This window comes from Peromyscus californicus, unplaced genomic scaffold (assembly GCF_007827085.1).
Source record: "Peromyscus californicus insignis strain IS unplaced genomic scaffold, ASM782708v3 Scaffold_8__1_contigs__length_139910024, whole genome shotgun sequence".
Taxonomy (NCBI): Eukaryota; Metazoa; Chordata; class Mammalia; order Rodentia; family Cricetidae; genus Peromyscus; species Peromyscus californicus.
This window is the reverse complement of record NW_026294606.1, coordinates 49,091,593-49,110,264: the sequence shown is the minus strand read 5'-3', so window position 1 is coordinate 49,110,264 and position 18,672 is coordinate 49,091,593. Positions and strand designations below refer to the sequence as shown.

Here is an 18,672-nt window from a genome sequence, read left to right as displayed (position 1 = left end):
ACTCAGCCTTCCACTTCCCAGCTCTATTCTCCTCCTTGTCCCGCCTATACTTCCTACCTGGCCACGGGCCAATCAGTGATTTATTTATTGACCAATCAGCAACACATTTGACATACAGACCATCCCACAGCAGTTATCAAGTTGTTTTTTTTTTTTTTAAATATCAGGTAGAAGTCTTGGGTTTTGTGGACTCTGTACCTGTGGCACACTCTCAGGTCTGGGGTGATGTGAAAGCAGCACTTGAGCACATGCTCCGTGGTCTTCAGGACCTGTCCTTCCCAGCCCCAAGCCACACTCAGCCCCGGGTAGCTTGCCAACCCCCTTGCATAAGTTAACAAATCCTACCCTTTCCATGATTTGAAAAAGTATTAAAAGATTTTTAAAATGAAGGAAACCCAAGAATAAAAGTTTTATTTAACGAGTTTTTTTAACTGATATAATTTGATTATACACTTTTTAAAACTTTTCCTTAAAATACTTTATTAGATGACTTGTGTGTGTGCATGCACACATCTGTGGTGCTGATTATCAAACACAGGGCTTCATACGTGCTAGGCAAGTATGCTTTCACTGAGCTACATTGCTGACTCACTAAAATATACTGTAAGTTTTCTCCAGTCCCACCCGCCCCACAGTCGGCGGCTGCTTATAAAATAATCATTGGGAGGCTTGATATTATTTATGAACTGGATGGCCTATGACTCAGGCTTCTTGCTAGCTAGCTCTTATAACTTAACCCATTTCTATTAATCCATAAGTTGCCACGTGTTCCATGGCTTACTGGTACTTTCACATCTTGCTTCTCCTGGCAGCAGGCTGGCGTCTCTGTCTGTCTGTCTTCTTCCTGTCTCCCTCTTGGATTTCCTGCCTGGCTATAACCTGACTTGCCATAGGCCAGAGCAGCTTCTTTATTAATCAGTCATAGCAACACATATTCACAGCATACAGAAAGACCATCCCACAGCAGTAAATTGTCATGGTTTGATGTCAGAATCTTTTTTCCTTTATAGTTGTTGAGTGGGTTTTCTGTGGTGAGAAGATTGGTGCTAGTCCCATCCACACATACATATCAGACCTGCACATGTTTAGTTTCACACGCATACACTCAGAAAGTATAGATTGTGTGTGTGTGTGTGTGTGTGTGTGTGTGTGTGTGTGTTGTACACGTATGCATGCATGTTTATATCAGAGAATACAGTAATGGCATTCAGTGATATTCAAGAAGTTTTCTATATAATGGAATCTGCTTTACAGATGAGTTTAAAAACAGCTAAAAGAAGTTAAAAATGCATAACTGAGGCTGGAGACATGGCTCAACAGTTAAGAGCACTGGCTGCTCTTCCTGAGGACCTGGGTTCAATTCCCAACATGACGATGTGTAACTTTGGCTGCAGGAATCTGACACCCTCTTTTGGCTTTTGTGGGAACTGCATGCATGTGGTGCACAAACATGCATGCAGGCAAAATACCCATACATAAAATTTTAAAAATGAAAGATACAAAGCTTAGAAATAAATGAGTCAGGCCATTCTGTTCCTGCCCTGGCCACTGCTCCCTTGAAGTGTACTCAGTAACCTTGTCTTTTTTTTTTCTACTCTGGAAAAAATAGAAATTAAATAATAAATTTTAACAATTCTTATTGTTTAATTACAAAAAAGAAAAAAATATACTTTTTTTTCTTAAGGTTTGTGTTTGTTTGCAGGTATCAAAAACCACATAGCTGCATCCTACATTCTTAGCCCTAAAAAGCAATGTTTTTAAAAACCTCATGGCTTGAACTTTTTTTTATTAGAATTTTTAAAAGTAATGATTTCAGTTCAAATTAAATTGCTTGTGAGTTTTTGTATATCCATTTGTAACTTATTTCCTGTGCTTAAATTTGTGTAGTGTGATATCTTTGTGATTAGAATTAGAGATCTTGCATTCTGTAAAATCATGTTTCCATTATCTCTGTTATATTCAGTCTATTTAATAATGACAATTTGTTGTTACCATTATATTCCTCCTACATCATGATAGCAGCAGGTAGCCTTCAAAGAGCGTGGGCCAGGGTGCCAGTTTCCCCTATAATTATGGGGGTGGTAGTCATTGAATAGCTAATGAATCTTGTTCAGTGACAGAAAATACACTACCAGGTAGGAAAGGAAGAGGAAGTTTAATGACCAAATTATTCTGTAGAGAATTATGGAAAAATCTTTGTAATATGAGATGTAACAAAATAGTGTTTCCTAGTCTATGTTGAGATAGATCATTATAGAAAGAAAAAACATCACATAAATCTGATTCTGTTATTTCTTTTTATTCCTGGGTGGTTATAACTAAGATAGAGAATGTTACTTGAGTGAACTTTGAAAAGCCAAAGAAAGGAAGAAGTTGTTTTTTCCTCTCGAGTAATTTGTCCAAGTTCTATAAATTCAGGGTCAAGTGCGGTCACAGGGGTTAACCACCCAACAGTGCGAGCTGGATGTGACTTGAAGCAAGCACTTCTCTGGTTGGGGAGTCACTGCTTTGTGATGCCAAGCTGTAGGGAGTAGTGAAGTTGAGTGGTCTTTCTTACCACTTGTTCCTGGCAGATGAACGATCTCCTGCTGCACAGTATGTGGACCTGCTGCTGAACCCAGAGCGGTACACCGGCTACAAGGGCTCCTCGGCATGGAGGGTGTGGAACAGCATCTATGAAGAGAACTGCTTCAAGTAATGGAGGGCTAGAGGGAGAGGCAGATGGCTGTTTCTGTTGGGAGAAGGTGACACATAACAAGCCACACGGTTTCACAGCTGGGCTTTGTGCTCTCTTCCAGGCCTCGGTCTGTGTATCGGCCTTTAAATCCCCTGGCACCCAGCCGAGGTGGGTTTTCTGTACATTTCATGCATTTTCAAATTGAAAAAAAGTAAATCAGCAATTTATATTTTGCTTAATTTTAGTGATTAACACAAGCATGAGTTAATAGGCTAGATGTCTTCTGGAACTCTGTGCCAGGTCCTAAACTAGGAGCCTGGTGTAGGATGGATTAGAAGATGTGAGGGATCGTACATACCTCAGATTTCCTGAAATTTCAAACTCTGGAGGCCAAGGTCCTGCCCCATAACAGTAAATTAAGAAGCCAGAGAATGAGGACCCTGTCCCCACGTTTTTAAACACTCTATTCAGGGGTTCTCAACCTTCCTAATGCTGCGACCCTTTAATACAGTTCCTCATATTGTGGTGACCCTCAGCCATAAACTTATTTCATTACTTCATGACTGTAATTTTGCTACTACTATGAACCATAATTTAAATATCTGATGTGTAGGATATCAGATATGTGACCCCTGACCTACAGGTTAAGAACCTCTGTTTGCTTGGTGATGTGCAGCAAAAGTGGAGAGTTGGGGGGCTCATCACAGCTTCTCCACAGTGCGCACATGTTACCTGGGAGCCAGGGGAGCACACAGCACAGGAGGCTGGGCCCCACCAGAGACCTATCTAAAGGGTTCTCTGGGGTCCTACCCATGCACCACGCTCTCTGCACAGGAAGGATGATGAGCATGCAGGCACTCAGGCTGCCCTCAGCACTGCTCCAGGCCCTGTACTGTTCCACTAAGTAACCAATGGCCAGCTGGCCAGTAAGTGTTTGTATGGTCAGTGTGAACCTGAATTTGACATTTTCAGTTTAGTTCACTTGATTATAAAGATGGTGGCAGTGTCAGCTGCCTTTGTCGTCATAGAGAACTTCCATGTTTGAGCAAAGCTCTTAGCCCACAGCACATGATGCTGAGGTCTTACTGTAAAAACATATGTAAGGTACATGTATAGCCAGTGTGTTGTTCAGGTGGTGTAGCATGCTGAGGTCAGTGGGGACATCTTCGTCCTCTTCTCTTTCTCTTTTTTTTTTTTTTTGTGGTTTTTCGAGACAAGGTTTCTCTGTGTAGTTTTGTTGCCTGTCCTAGCTCTTGCTCTGTAGACCAGGCTGGCCTTGAATTCACAGAGATCCGCCTGGCTCTGCCTTCCTAGTGCTAGGATTAAAGGCATATGCCACCGCCGCCTGACTTCCATCCTCTTCTCTAGGAACAGCTAATCTCTGGGATTGACCCTGTAGCTGACCTACCATTCCAGAGTTTAGACCAGGACTGAGTGAAAACGTTGACATTCCTAAGTAGATTTGTGCCTTCTGGCCTGAGGCCCAAACAGATGTGGAGTGGTTGAACATAAGCATTGCCTTTAGATGTTGGCTCTGTCAGGGCAAAATGCTATTTTCCAAACTCATTCTGAAACTGACTGGTAAAAGCTGGGACTAGGAGCAGAGTGGTCATGACTTCTATATTTTGTCTCTTTTGCTGTTTTTATATCATAACTTTTATGGTTTCAACTTCACTGTCTTAATTACACAAAATGTTATAGAAATTGACACCATGGAAGCTGTATAAAGGACACTAGGACATCCCTCCTTCTGTTTCCTGTTATAGTTAAGGAGGGCATTTCTTCAGACCTTTTCTGTAGTTACTTTGTTTCAAAGTAGAAAATACAATTGTTTGTTTCACAAAAGATGTCAAATCCAAAGAAACACTTTGTTTCCATTTACCATAATTAGACCAAAACCTGCAGCAAAGATGAGGAGGGGGGAAAATCAACAACGAGACTCGGGAGGGAAGAAAAGAAAAACATGGGAAAGACTGTTAGAGACAAGCCAAGGCAGTGAGAGCGGGCGCAGCTCTTCTGGGCTGCTGAAGGAAGCCTGCAACTCTGGCTGACTTGGAGGGCTCCCTACTGACATGCTGGGAGAGGGCTCTGCCTCCTCAGCCTTCCACTGTGTTCCTGAAGCAGTGGCAGCTCTAGACTTCTATATTTTTCCAAAAGTCTTTGAGTAACAGAACCTTTTTCTGAAAAATAAACTGTTCTGTCAGAATCTGTCAGGCAAAAGCAACAAAAGTAAGCAATGGAGGAGCCAGCTCAGCCTTGGGCCATTCCCATCCCAGGAGCGTGCCCTTGACCCTCTTGTTCAGGCTGTCTGAGCAAAAGAGTAATCATCTAGAGAAGTACTCAGCATGGACACGATCCTGTCCACAGAGGTTGGGGGGGGGGGGAGTGCCTGAAGGATATTTGTGTATTTGCTAAGCGCTGAAACTAGCTGCCTCTGGCCATTTCAGTTGCTTCCTGATCTTTTAATGTGCTGGAGATGGAACCGAGTCTTTATGCACACTAACATTTTATCATAGCTATATCCCCAGCTCCCTAGAAGGCTACTCCAGCCTAGAACTCACCTCATAGCCCAGGCCTTGAACTCAGGGATGTTGTCCTGCCTCAGCCTCTCAAGTATCTAGGATTATGCACCTGTGTGCCAGGCTCAGTTCCTTTTCCCTTCTCAGTTTCTTCCTGTCTCCCCCCTCCCTCCCCCTGTTTGTTTTGTAGAATGTGGGAATCTTGTACTCTTTGGCTTGCAGACAAGGCTCTTATTTGCAGGATGCCTGCAATAGTGATCAGAGTTCATGGTATAGTGAACAGTTTAACAGTGAGGATAAGCCATGTGTTAACATTAGCAGGACTGGAATCTGAACGGGGTAAGGCTTTTTGTAATGTCTTTCTCTTTTCTCCTTTAGGGGAAGATGATGGTGAGTTGAGACTCGTGTTTACTTCAACCATGGAAGAAACCTTTTTACTATTAAATTTTGGTGTTTTTCTTCTTTTCACCAAAAGCAGGTGGCTTAGCCTATTTTTTTTTTCCGGAAAAGAATGGTGAATGGTGATAAAAATGAATTTTTTTTAAATAACAGAATTGTCTTATGTTTAAAAAAAGGACCATTTTACTTAAATGTTTAGAAAGTATAGAAAGTACCACTTTCCTATTTTCTGTTAACAAAATCTTGAAAGTTGGTGGTAAAGACACTTTCTGCCAACCTTGATGGCCTGAGTTCAATCCCCAGTACCCACATGATGGAAGAAGAGAGCAGATTCCCTTAGCTGTCCTGTGACTTCCACACATATGCTGTGGCACTCATGAGCACATACACACACACACACACACACACACACACACACACACACACACATACACAATGAGTAATAATTTTTTAATCTACATGAATATTCTGAGGAAATGTAGCAAAGTTTTTTTAATCAGATAATTTGTGATTTCTTTACTTATTGACTTTGAAAGTTACATTCTCAGTTTTCAATATAGTGCTTAATCTTATAAAGACTGTTTACTAGCATTTGGCTGCAAAACGGCCAGAAAATTATTCCAGTTGCTGTCTCCTTGCCTGTGTTCAGTAGCATTAGCAGAGTGGGGGGTGTACAAAGTGCACACTTTCCCTCTGTGAGCCAAGGATGCGCAGAGGAAAGCAAGTGCAGTGCACAACCACCACAACAACACATGGAAACTCGGACACCCAGCACCCCGCCCCAGTAGGTGTAACTCAGTTTGGGTGAAACAGCACCTCATGCATGATGAGACATGATGGGAAAAGCTGCCTGGAAGAAGTGGCCTTTAAGATGAATTCAGAATTAAAGGAGCAGGTGTAGATGAGTAGAACTAGCTAATACAGGCTCCTTGGGGAAGTAACATGAACCTGAGAGCTGAGCAGGAGGTCTGGTGTGTCCCTGTGACTTGTTTGCAGTGGGAAGGCTGAAGTCGTCTAAAGGGATGGTTTCTCCAGCCCAGTGGGAGCTGGTAGTTGAGGTTATTTGAGGAAGCGAGGTAGTACCAATCCTTCACAGGGTGGGTGGAGTGGTTGACCGCAAAGCTGTCTGCACTGTGCTGTGGTGGAATGGGGAGGCACTCGGGAGGCAGCAGAGCACCCAGGGTTTATCCCTGAGACTGGGCAGCACCTCTGTGGGCTAGGTTTTCTCTCCTCCTCTCAGAAAGTCCAGCAGCTTTTCCCCTTTCTTTCCCTCCCTAACTCAGAAGAGCGTTGTTGAGCCAGCAACGGTTCTTCTCTCTTTTAATGACAAAATTATATACATGGATCAGCAGTGTTTTGAAGCATGTGTCATGGGAAGTGGCTAAACAAGATCAGTGCTATATGTATTTATTTACATACTTAGCTTTTGTTGTGGCAAAAAACACTTAAAATCTCTCCACAGTTTGTAAGAACACAACACATTGTTGCTAATTCTAGTCAACATGCTGTATAGTAGACCACTGGAACTTACTGCTGCTCTGGAACCCAAGTTCTGTGTTTCTTACCACCTTCCCCTGGGTGCTGGGGAGATGTCTTAGGTCCTACGCAGATAGGTTATAGTCTAAGCAAGATGGGTCACACTCTAAGCAAGAATTACACTGAAAATTATCCTTTGAAATTTACTCTTAGATGATTAAGGAAACACACCTAGCTCTATTGGCTTAGGAAAAATTGAGTAATTATAATTTAATTTTTGTATTGGTAGTTTGCTGGCATAATTAAATACTATGCTTGTTACCTCAGACTGATTTAAGTTTACTAAGTGTTTGCCCCCATGCGTTTGGATTTAAACCTCCACTGAATAAGATATATTTTAGTATTTATATAATAATTTAATAATTTAATAAACTATATGTAAGAACACTCTCCAGAGTTATTTAAATTATATATGGGCTTTTCTAGAAACATATGCCCATTTTACTATTTAGTCTAAAGGAGTAGACATTCCTAGAGGTAGTCCTCAAGTGACCTAATTTGTTGTTTATACACAAATACTTAAAATATTTTAACCAAATTCTTTTTTTTTTTTTTAAAGGAGAATCATTCTATACATGGCTAGAAGGTAAACTTTTTATCTGTGGTTGATTGTTTAGACAACTAATATTTAACAATATTTGAAATAAAATAACATGATTTAGTTTGTTATATTTTGTGAAAAAATTATGTGAAAATCTTGAGGGTATTGGGCAGCCAAAAATCAGTACCAGATGAATACACAGGCTAGACAGATTGTGTTTTTCTAACTGGCTCCTCAGTCTGCACCTATGTTATCCACATTTTACTAGTTAGTAGCAAACAAGTGTGCTTTTAAAGCAGAGGTGTTTCCCTTAGCAAGGAAACACTTGTGATGTATAAAACAAGGCAAGGTGAATTAAATGCAGAAAACTGTACATATGTACCCATGTTTATACAGTCCACATTCATCTATGAAAATGTAAAGCAATGTATAGTTTACAATGCATTTTTCATTCTTCATATTTTCCATATTGGAAATATAAAATGCTGTGAGTTAAAGGCTAAATGCTCTAGGAGTTTAACAGCTTTGGTTAGTAACTGGGGGTATGATGCTTTTGAAATTATGCTATACTGTTTTATATTAGTGGATGATTAGCAAGATTGATGGAGGGAAATCACTGTTTCATAGCCATAAGCTTCCAGCAAAGCGTTAAATTCTAAGTAGTTGATTCTGACAGTTGTTTGTTGGCTGTGTTTCTGGACATGATTTCTGTTTGTTCTTAATCACTTATGGTATATATTTTGGTTATTTTAAAGTGAACATGTATGAATACTGTTATGAGTTGTGTTGGAAAACGACCTTTAGTAGAAGATACATAACTTAATGAGTCTACTCTAAAGATGAACATTGTGGAAAGTAATTAAGATCTGGGCTGTCCAACATTTTGACACTGTGACATGATACTGGGGTCTACAAATGTATTGGGCTGCATTTATAGATATCCTTGGATACATGCTACACATGAACCATAAGTTGGACCCTCCTGGTTGAGACTCAGATAGATCCTTGAATGTTGATAATAGAGGAGGAGAACAGAATCTGTCAGTGTTTGACCTTAGGCACTGTGTATCAACTACTCTAGCAGCACCCTGCTCCTTGGAGTCGCTGAATGTGAGCATGTGGTTCCAGAGAGCACGTCTAGTTACTGGCAACTGGCTTAGTCTCTTCTGAAATTGTTTCCTCACCTGGAGGTGGAGATGATACCAGTCAGAATTCCTTGAAAACAGCCAAGAGATATTCAAATGCAGAACAGTTCTGTGACAGTAGAAAATCTAGCACTCTTATGAAAAACATGTTTACATATCTTCCAGTGTCCCCTAAACCCACTGTTGAAAATGAATTTGAGTGCTATTAAATCTAGAAGAGATCTCCCTAAATTGGCTAGTCAGACTTGCTATATATCATAAGAACTAGAAGTTGGTGGAATTGCCTTTGTAGGATAGCGTTTTGTGTTACTTCAGAGCAAGAGGTGGAAGCTTTTGCCTGCTCTCTGCAGGCATAGCCCCTGCTATCTGGCACCAGGCTGGGCCTACAGGTCTTCAGCATCTCCACCCAGTGCTGTCTTATTGGTGCAGTCATTTGGCACATCTTTGATGTCAGCATTTTGCTTGAGGTCACCCAGTTCACAGAAGCATGTTTCTGCTCTACTTTCCTCATTTACAGGCTCTGGTTTTTAGGTTTGTGAATTTTCATGACCTTTGCTTTTCTTGCTGTCGCTTCTCTAGACATTGACCATTTTGTAAGGCAGAAGCAATGCCTGTATAGGTAGGTTAGAAGGAATAGAAATTGAACCTCAAATTTGACCATTTTGCTTCTTGACTAGGTATTTGATGGAAATTTTTCTTGATATTAGTACTTAATATTTTAGTAAATTTCTTCATTTTCCTTGTAGCCCTTGTTACAAACATTTAAAATTGGCTATATGCTTTCTGGAGGACGCTACAAAATACATTTTAATCTCTCTGTTTTGGTCTCTATAACATTTTGAATTAGAGAATGAGATCTCAGAAGAATTGTTTTTCCTTTTGTGAGGGTGTTTGCTTCAGAACCATCTGTGGTAAGACACAGAGTAAACTAATGATCTGAGAGTCCTTGAGAAGATGCAGCAGTACGCCAAGGAGATGCTCTTATAGTAAGAAAATTCTCCTGGCACATAAATGAGATTGTACACTAATGTCACATTTTCCCCAATAGGAAGAGTATTAAAAAAGAAAAACAAAACCTGTTGAGTGGTAAAGAAAAGCTTCATCTAATGGATTCTTAAAATTTTCTATTTGGAGGACATGAGAGAGGATTCTGTGGTTTTTGCAGAGGACTTGAATTTGGTTCCTAGCACCCACATGACAGTTCACAACCATCTGTAACTCCAGGTCCCTGGGATCCAGTACGCTATTCTGACTTCCACAGGCACTCACTACACATGCACATAGAACACATACATACATACATACATACAAACAAACATTTATGCACAGAAAGTAAATCATAATTTACATCTTTTATTCTTATTTTCATTCATTTTTTAAATTTCTATAAAGAATATTCATCAAAAATTTTTCTTTTTTATTGTGGCATAACAAATACAGTGTAAATGGCCACGTTAGCCTTGAGGTTTTATTTATTTTTTTACTTTAGTCCTGAGAGTTGAATTCAGGGTCATGTGTATTCTAAGAATATTCTCCGCTACTGAGCCTCACTCCAGCTCCATCCTAGCCATTCTTAAGATTACTATTTGGTGGCACTAAGTGCACTTACAATATATGTTACTATAAGAGAAAATCTTATAGGGTAGCAGGGGTAGGTAGGATTGTGGGATTATGTTGGTATTTGCCATAAATTTTTAGCAGAAATCTGTGTGGGTTAAGGAAGCTATATGAAGTGACTTTGCATCATGTCCTTGAATTCCATATGGTGGTGGGACTTGTAAATATTCAACAGATTTTTTCTCGTGTGTGTGTGTGTGTGTGTGTGTGTGTGTGTGTGTGTGTGTGTGTGTGTTAACATTCCTGGGATCTTTTTCTAGGTTTTATCTCTCCTTGTAAATAGAATGATACATCATTAGATAGAACATCACAGGGCAAAAGGCCCTTCTTTTTACACCACAAAGTAGATTCAAAGAAAGAACACAGAGGGAAGGTATAGGAAGGCACAGCTATTGCTAAGACAAAGCAATGCCTTTATTGTTGTAGTTGTGTTTAGTACATTCTTAGTCTAAACTACAACCTGTGCAGCTAACTGCTTTCTGGGTAGCCTAGGAACGTTGCAGTTGCATCCAGTAGTGGCTGGGCCGCCTTCAAGGGGTCAGGCCTTTCTGTCTTGTTCTATGTTAACTTTTCATTATACTCAGTGGTTAAGTCCATTCTGAAACAAGAATCTTACTGTTTTCTAGTGAAAATCTCCATCTGATTGTATGTTATCTCTGAATTTGTTTCTGATGTCTGTGTTAGTTACTTTTATCTCAAGAGACCAACATAGCTGACAGAAACTTTTTACCTACAGAAAGGTTTATGTTGCTCAGAGTTTCAGAGGGTTCACTCCATGGCTGTTTGGCTCTGAGCACATGAGAAGAACATCATGACAGGGAATGTGTGGCAGAGCATAGCTGTACTGCAGATCAGAACCAGAGAGTGACAGGAAGCAGGCATGAATAATAACTCCCCTCAGGCCCTGCCCTCACCGCTGTATTTCCTCTAGCTAGGCCCCACCAGAGCAACAAGCATCCCAAACCTAAGCCTGTAGGGACACTGCATATTCCAGCCATAACCTGAATATTAACCGAAACCCATGTACTGATTTTTTTGATTAAATATTCTGTATCTAATGGGCATGGCTTCTTTTTCCATGTTTTTCTGAATAGGTTTGTGTCTTGAGAAAAGAGTCTTCTACAAGCTTATATCAGGACTTCATGCCAGCATCAATTTACATCTGTGTGCAAATTATCTTCTGGAAGGTAATCAGATTTCTTAAATGGAAAGCATCTTACTATTTTACTTGTAAGATACTGTAAAAAGTATTGGAATGTAAAATACGTATTTTGCAGAGCAAAACAAAAAACACTTTTTATACTAAAAGACAATGTGTTTCTCTTTCTTTTCAGAAAACTGGGGCAAACCTAGTTGGGGACCTAACATCAAAGAATTTAAACGCCGCTTTGACCCTGTGGAAACAAAGGGGGAGGGTCCAAGAAGGCTGAAAAATCTATACTTTTTATACTTGATTGAGCTTCGTGCTTTGTCAAAGGTGGCCCCTTATTTTGAGCGCTCAATTGTTGATCTTTACACTGGCAACTTGGAAGAAGATGCCAACACCAAGACCCTTCTGCTCAGCATCTTTCAGGACACAAAGTAAGGCTTGGTTTTCAGTGTCCTGGAATCCTCCAAACATTAGAAAAAAGAGGTGCAGAGCCAAGGAACACGGGAGCAATATTACCACTGTAGTTCTTCGGGTGCTGAGTAAAAAGCCTCCCTGAAGTTTGGCTGCAGAAGTGTTTACACTTGAAAACAGGCCATGTATATTTTAATAAAGAACTGAAGATTTTATGTAGCATCAAAATGCTCTACCTGTTTGGTATTCTTTCACTTACTGTTTAAACTTGCATAGAGTCATAAGTGTAAAAGCATTACAGTGAACATACAAGATGTTATTAGCTCCCTCCAGAACATAGCCTTTTAAATCATCCATAGTCTGTAAAATACCTTCACTAGTGCTAAGACAAGCATGAAGGAAAAGGTAGATGGAGAAGGACCTGAAGTAAACTACATATTAAAGTATATAGGAATATTGAGTGTTGGCATACTTGGAGATTGCGTTTCACTTTTAAATAATTTTACTAATTTCCTTAAGATATTGCAGTCTTACAAATTACAGAGTTATATGTAGCTTGCTGTAGTCTTATTAGTGTATATGTGAACTGTCCCCTCCTACATTATAAATAACAGATTTTAAGTATTTGTAGGGCTACAGAATTCTAGCAGAGCTCTAAGACAAGCACTTGGACTTTTCATTGGTAACTTGCTAATGGCCTTGTCGTTTCAGGTCCTTCCCCATGCACTTTGATGAGAAGTCCATGTTTGCAGGTGACAAAAAGGGGGCCAAGTCATTAAAGGTAACAGGGGCTTTGTGGGAGCATTTGTTGTGTTCTCATCCTATTCATCCGAACTTCTCCTGTTGTCCAACATTCTGATGTTAGTCCGATTAGAGTTTGCTATAAATTGAGATCATTGGTTGTTGAGTATCTATGTCACAGCGTGGCACTGAGTGATTTACAACTGGATCTGTTTTAGGGCCAACATTCTGAGTTATGTTTTACATTAGTTACTTTTTCTGTGGCTGTGAGAAAATACCCTGACAAACTAGATTTAAGAAGCTATTTGATGTTAGCAACAGCTCAGTTCTTACAAGTAAAGGCCTCACACTGTTAACTTTCCAGCCCTTCATTAAAGTGCCTCCTCAGTAAATTGTGTTGACTATGTACCATGAATATTAGCTCCTATTAATGTCTGTTGTTTTAATATACTATGTTGTGTATACAAAGTCAGATCTTTTACTGCTGAAAACAACTTAATCACTTGTAAACTTCAAAACTTTATTTTATATATATGATTCAACCAAATGTAACTTAATCTCAAAAGGCTAATTCTGGTATTTTCTGCATACCAGGAGGAATTTCGGTTACATTTCAAGAACATCTCGCGTATCATGGACTGTGTTGGATGTGATAAGTGCAGATTATGGGGGAAATTGCAGGTGTGTGTGATCTTCCTTTTCAGATTTTTCATAGCCGTACATTTTTCTGCCTGCTTTAGTTTTTAGTTTTTCGAGATAGGGTTTCTCCATGTAAGCCCTAACTATCCTGGAACCAGCTGTGTAGACCAGGCTGGCCTTGAACTAACAAAAATCCACCTGGCTCTGACTCCCAAGTGCTGGGATTAAAGTTGTGCACCACCATAACCCAGCTGCTTACTTTAGTTTTAGCAAGATTTGTTGTTCAATGAATTGTGTTTGGAAACAAGCAGATCCAAATGTGGCTTTTCTGTATTGTTATTGAAAGATAAATGCTACTGAACTGTGCTGGAGGTCCATGAACAAGGACATCTTTGTGTTCTGTGTCTTGGTACCATCTTAGATTCATTTTTAAAGTTAGTTATGGATAGAGAATTTTATATGTATAAACTAAAACACATTAAATGAAATTATATTTAATTTATATATAAATTAAACATCAAATTTTGGACATGGTTTGTTTCGATGGTAAAAGGCTGCTTAGCACAAAATGCAAAAGTTCTGTAGGGCAGACCTTAATCTTCAGTATACAGAGGATTATTTGATTTTCTTCCAAAGCTGATGGTAAATACAGAAAATCAGAAGACAAAATTAATCTTTGTTTGTGTGGGTATTTTTCCTTTTTTTTTTTTTAAAGACAAGGTCTTGCTTTGTACTTGAGACATCAAATTTGTGATCTTTCTGCATCAGCTGGGATTATACAGTGCTAGTGAGATAGGATTATTTTAAAGGCAGCTGTGCTGAAATCAAATTTTCCTCTAGTGCTAAGAAATAACTTAGTGTAGGGTCACCTTGCAATAATCTTGGAACTTTGAATTGCTAAGGGTTTTAAGTGTAGCAGCTGTGTTTAATGGGTCTGTGGTGTAGAGCTGAAGTAGAGCAGGGTTTGATCCCTTAGCACTACAAAAAAAAAATGTGCTTTCAGGATTATAAGTCAAATGCTGTGGTTCTGATGATAAAAACAGGCATTTTGGCAATCTGGAACAGAAACATGTTCAACAAGCATCAGGTTGCTCAAGTTTTCCTGAGCAGTGTTGTGTTTATGTGTATGTGACCTGTGAGGGGATAGATACTGCTTCTTGCATAGTCCAGCACTGTGTTATAAAGCTCAATTCATAGGATTTAAAGAAGAGATTATTTCTGCTTTAAGGGTGTGTGTGTGTGTGTGTGTGTGTGTGTGTGTGTGTGTGTGTGTGTATGAGTGTGTATGTATGTGTGTGTGTGTGTGTGTCCATTCCTCCGTCTGTCCGTCTGTCCATTAGAGGGTGTCAGATTCCCTGGAGCTGGGATTACAGGTGGTTACGAGCCACTGGATGGAGAGCAGCAAGCATTCTTAGCTGCTGAGCCATCTCTCACCTCCCTCGTGTGGTTTTCAGGGTCCTTACTGAGTAGTTCTTCATAGCAGCTATTGTGTAAAGTTAATTGTAAGTTTATGAATATTTTCTTTAGACTCAGGGTTTAGGAACTGCCTTGAAGATACTATTCTCTGAAAAAGAAATCCAAAAACTTCCGGAGAACAGTCCATCTAAAGGCTTCCAGCTTACTCGGCAAGAAATAGTTGCTCTTTTAAATGCTTTTGCAAGGTAAGAATTGCACCTACAGCTGAGACCTGACTCTCCCCACAGGTTTCAATATACTGCAAAGATTGTCTTTTCCCCAAAGGTATGCTTCTTGGTTTGCTAAATAGATAAAGATAAAATGATGGATGTGATGGCACACACTCATAACCCCAGCTTGAGAAGCTGAGGAAGGCAGATCATGAGTTCAAAGCCAACCTGGCCTATGTAGTAAAGAGCCTGTCTCAAAAACAGAGCAAAACAAAACAAACACAACTTATAATCATTGCTCAGTGTGGCCTCCAGGCTGATAGCCAGTTCTCTGTCAGTACCGGAAAGAACTGATAGTTTCCAGTACCAGTACCTTTCAGTTTGATTTCTCAGTTTCATGAGGGAAATAGTCTCCTAATATTCTTTTCTTTAGCTGGCTACTGCCTGGTGGAGTACAGTAGTAGACAGAAGGAAAGTGTGATCAAGAAGGTAATCAAAGACATGACACTTTCTCTGCTCTGTATTGCCTAAGCTGAGGAGTCCTCTCTCATACATCCCTACCCCATTTCTTTCTGTGATATATATTGTATATATCACATCAGAAAAGTATACAAACACATACACTTTGCTTCTTATATCAGAAATTGTTTTAAAAATAATTTGAATTTGCCTACAGAGAGATTTATGCTGTGATGAGGGTTATAAAGCAGAAGGAAAAGAATCATAGAAAGTAAAGCTGTGTTGTAACAGGGCAAAGTAAGTCAAATTATGGGAGAAAGTTTATTTTTAAACTGGAGCCAAGTGACAGAGATTAATGTGTATGTTTTATGAGTGTGATTTTAAGTTCAAAGGAGACCAGTCACTTAAAGATAACTTAGATATGTCTCATCTTAATGCCAAGCCTTCACCTACTTCCTTCACATATTTATTTTTACCTAGGCAGGATTTTACTCTCATACAAGCTGACCTGGAGCTCAGTGATCTATCTCAACCCCTGGTGCTAGGGTGTGAGCTGCTGTGCCCCGCTCTTCTCTGTATGGGATGTCTGTGCTAATTGAGATATAACCCACAAGGTAGTGGCTGATGGTGTTTTACATCTCAGGAAACATTCAGCCTACACATTTTTGAGATCTGAAGAAAAATAACATAAGAAACTAGGTGAAATGTAAATTATTTGAAATGAAAAAGATCTTCAATAACTTAAACATTTTAAGCTCAAGCAAAATTAAATTGAGAAAGAAAAAATTAAACTGAATACTTCATCAAAATTTCACTGGCTCTCAGAAATGTCTCCTTCTAGCTTCAATTCTGTCTAGAGCCTGTTCTCCCTGTAGTGGGTGCTGGCCAGGAGACAGGTTCTGGAGTCCTGGGATCCTGGCCTGCCTTTGCCAGCAGTACATCTCAGCAAACCTTGGCTCCCTGTTCAGAACCCACCTGTTAGCTGGGTATCTTAGGGTTTTTATTGCTGTGAAGAGACACCCAAGACCACGGCAACTCTTACAAAGGAAAACATTTAACTGAGGGTGGCTTGCTTGCAGTTTCAGAGGTTTAGTCCACTACCATGGTAGGGAACATGGCAGCATGCAGGCAGATGTGTTGCTGGAGCTGAGAGTCCTACATCTTGCAGACAACAAGAAGTTGACTGAGACACTGGGTGGTATCATAGGAAACCTCAAAGCTCACCCTCAAAGTGACACACTTCCTCCAACAAGGCCATACCCACTCCAACAATAGTGCCACTCCCTAGGTGATTATGAGGGCCAATTATTTGAGCCTGATTTTACCTAAAATGTAAAAGCAAAGTCCTAGCTACCTTTTGTTGTTGCATTCTTTAAGTTAATTGAGTATGTACACTTGACAGGCTCAGATCATTGCCTGGAACCTCAATAAACAATAAGCTCTCAATAAACAGGAAGTCTTCAAGTACTGGGGTAATGAAAAAGAGTAGTTAGCAGTATACACTGTATCACTAGGCTATAGAAGAGAAATACTGAAATTGTTTCATTAACTATGAATTTTGTACATAAGGGAAAAGTGAACTTGTAGGTTTTTCATTTCTTCCCATCTCAGAATTTTATTTCTGGGTTTGAGCTCTTTATTTATTCATTGAGCTAATAATCCCTTACACAATACCATAAATGTAGATGGGTACTGGGAGTAGGGAGGGACTGTGTAGGAGACAACAAATATTTTTGAGCCTTTCATGGCACTGTTTCTATGACTCATCTACAGTCTTTTTGTTATTTTGTTTTCAAGACAGGGTTTCCCTGGTGTATCCCTGGCAGTCCTGAAACTCATCTTGTAGAGCAGGCTGCCTCTGAACTCAGAGATCCATTTGCCTCAGCCTCCTGAATGCTGGGATTAAGGGCGTGCACCACCACACCTGGTTCTCATCTGTAGTCTTGATGTGAAGATGAATTGGCTGCTTTTGCCCTTCTAAGCAAGCCCAAAGAACCCAAGCCCCATGATCTGTTGTCACTTTTAATAGAGTTACAGCATATCTATTTAAAATGGAATTCTCAGTGTTCAGTGTTTGGTTCTTTTAGATTTTGCTTCCAGGTTCTAGAGCTCAAGGATCCAGGATGAACTATGAAATGTGTGCACATCCCGCCAGCTGTATGCACTAACGTGCACTTGTTTTCCTCCTGTAGGCTTTCGACAAGCATAAGAGAATTGCAGAACTTTAAAGCATTATTACAGCACAGGAGGTAATGAAGACTGTTCTGTCTCCGTAGACATAACGGACTGTGTGAAGCCTTTTAGCCTTGGACATTGAGCAGAGAGACTAAGTGTCTAAGACTTCAAGAATTCTGAACTCTTAAAGAGAAAATTCAAATGTTCACTTGAATATTTATGATCCTTAATAGACTATCAATTAGAGATATTTATAAATGAAGTATATACTTTAAAATTGTGAGTTATACTAATCCCATGTTTGTTTCACATTGGTTTTATTTGTATTGTATTACCCTTCATACCTAGTTTTCAAACTTGAAATGACTGTGTCTATCCTGAGAAGACTATTCAGTCTGTTATAGAAAAAGAACTAGGGAACCAGTGCTGCCTAGGGCTGGTCTCAGTGACAGAAATTTGTCAGTGCTGTAGTTAGTGTTTTAGCCTTGCCTAACACTGTGTGTCATCTTCTGTAACACAGGGCTGTCACTATAATGACTAGGCCTTTCAATGACTAGTGAGCGAGGTTCTGGATGACTTCCCAGGACTTCAACCATTTTAAGATGTTTAGTTGCTGTTGCTGCTTTGGTTTTGGCCTCAAGGGTCCTGCCTCAGTGAAGGTGGGTAAGTGCCCTCTCATGTTCACTTGGCCAGATGTCCTGTGTACACCTGGCTGGCTCAAGAGTGGAGTGTCCTTTACCTAAAGCCTACAGCTCCCCCTTCTTCTGACTTCTTTGTTCCTCTCCTAATTATAAACATTTTCAGTTATTTTATGGAAAGCCCTATTTATTTAATGGATTGTTTATTCATAAAATTTGAATGGGATCCTATGGGTTTATAATGCTACTTGCATTATACACAAATTTTGCTGTTTTAAAGTAAGCATTTTCACTGTTTGATTTTGAACACAATCTATGCAATCCTCTACCTCTTTGTGTGATTCTTTTTGGTGAGATGCTTCGGCAGGAATGTCACCACCACCACCACCACCACCATCAC

At 39.8% G+C, this 18,672-nt stretch overlaps 1 protein-coding gene across 1 annotated transcript in view; it reads left to right on the top strand.

Annotated features, from left to right (window-relative positions):
• The window catches only part of Ero1b (endoplasmic reticulum oxidoreductase 1 beta), a 39,769-nt gene extending 21,169 nt beyond the window's left edge, over window positions 1–18,600 (top strand). Inside the window, exons 7-16 of the mRNA XM_052726984.1 lie at window positions 2,574–2,694; window positions 2,799–2,845; window positions 5,575–5,586; window positions 7,691–7,717; window positions 11,529–11,621; window positions 11,769–12,015; window positions 12,707–12,776; window positions 13,331–13,417; window positions 14,903–15,036; window positions 17,652–18,600. Of these exons, the coding sequence (XP_052582944.1) occupies window positions 2,574–2,694; window positions 2,799–2,845; window positions 5,575–5,586; window positions 7,691–7,717; window positions 11,529–11,621; window positions 11,769–12,015; window positions 12,707–12,776; window positions 13,331–13,417; window positions 14,903–15,036; window positions 17,652–17,712 (899 nt within the window). The 3' untranslated portion in view covers window positions 17,713–18,600. The remainder of the gene's footprint in view (window positions 1–2,573; window positions 2,695–2,798; window positions 2,846–5,574; window positions 5,587–7,690; window positions 7,718–11,528; window positions 11,622–11,768; window positions 12,016–12,706; window positions 12,777–13,330; window positions 13,418–14,902; window positions 15,037–17,651) is intronic.
• Window positions 18,601–18,672: the final 72 nt, after the last annotated feature.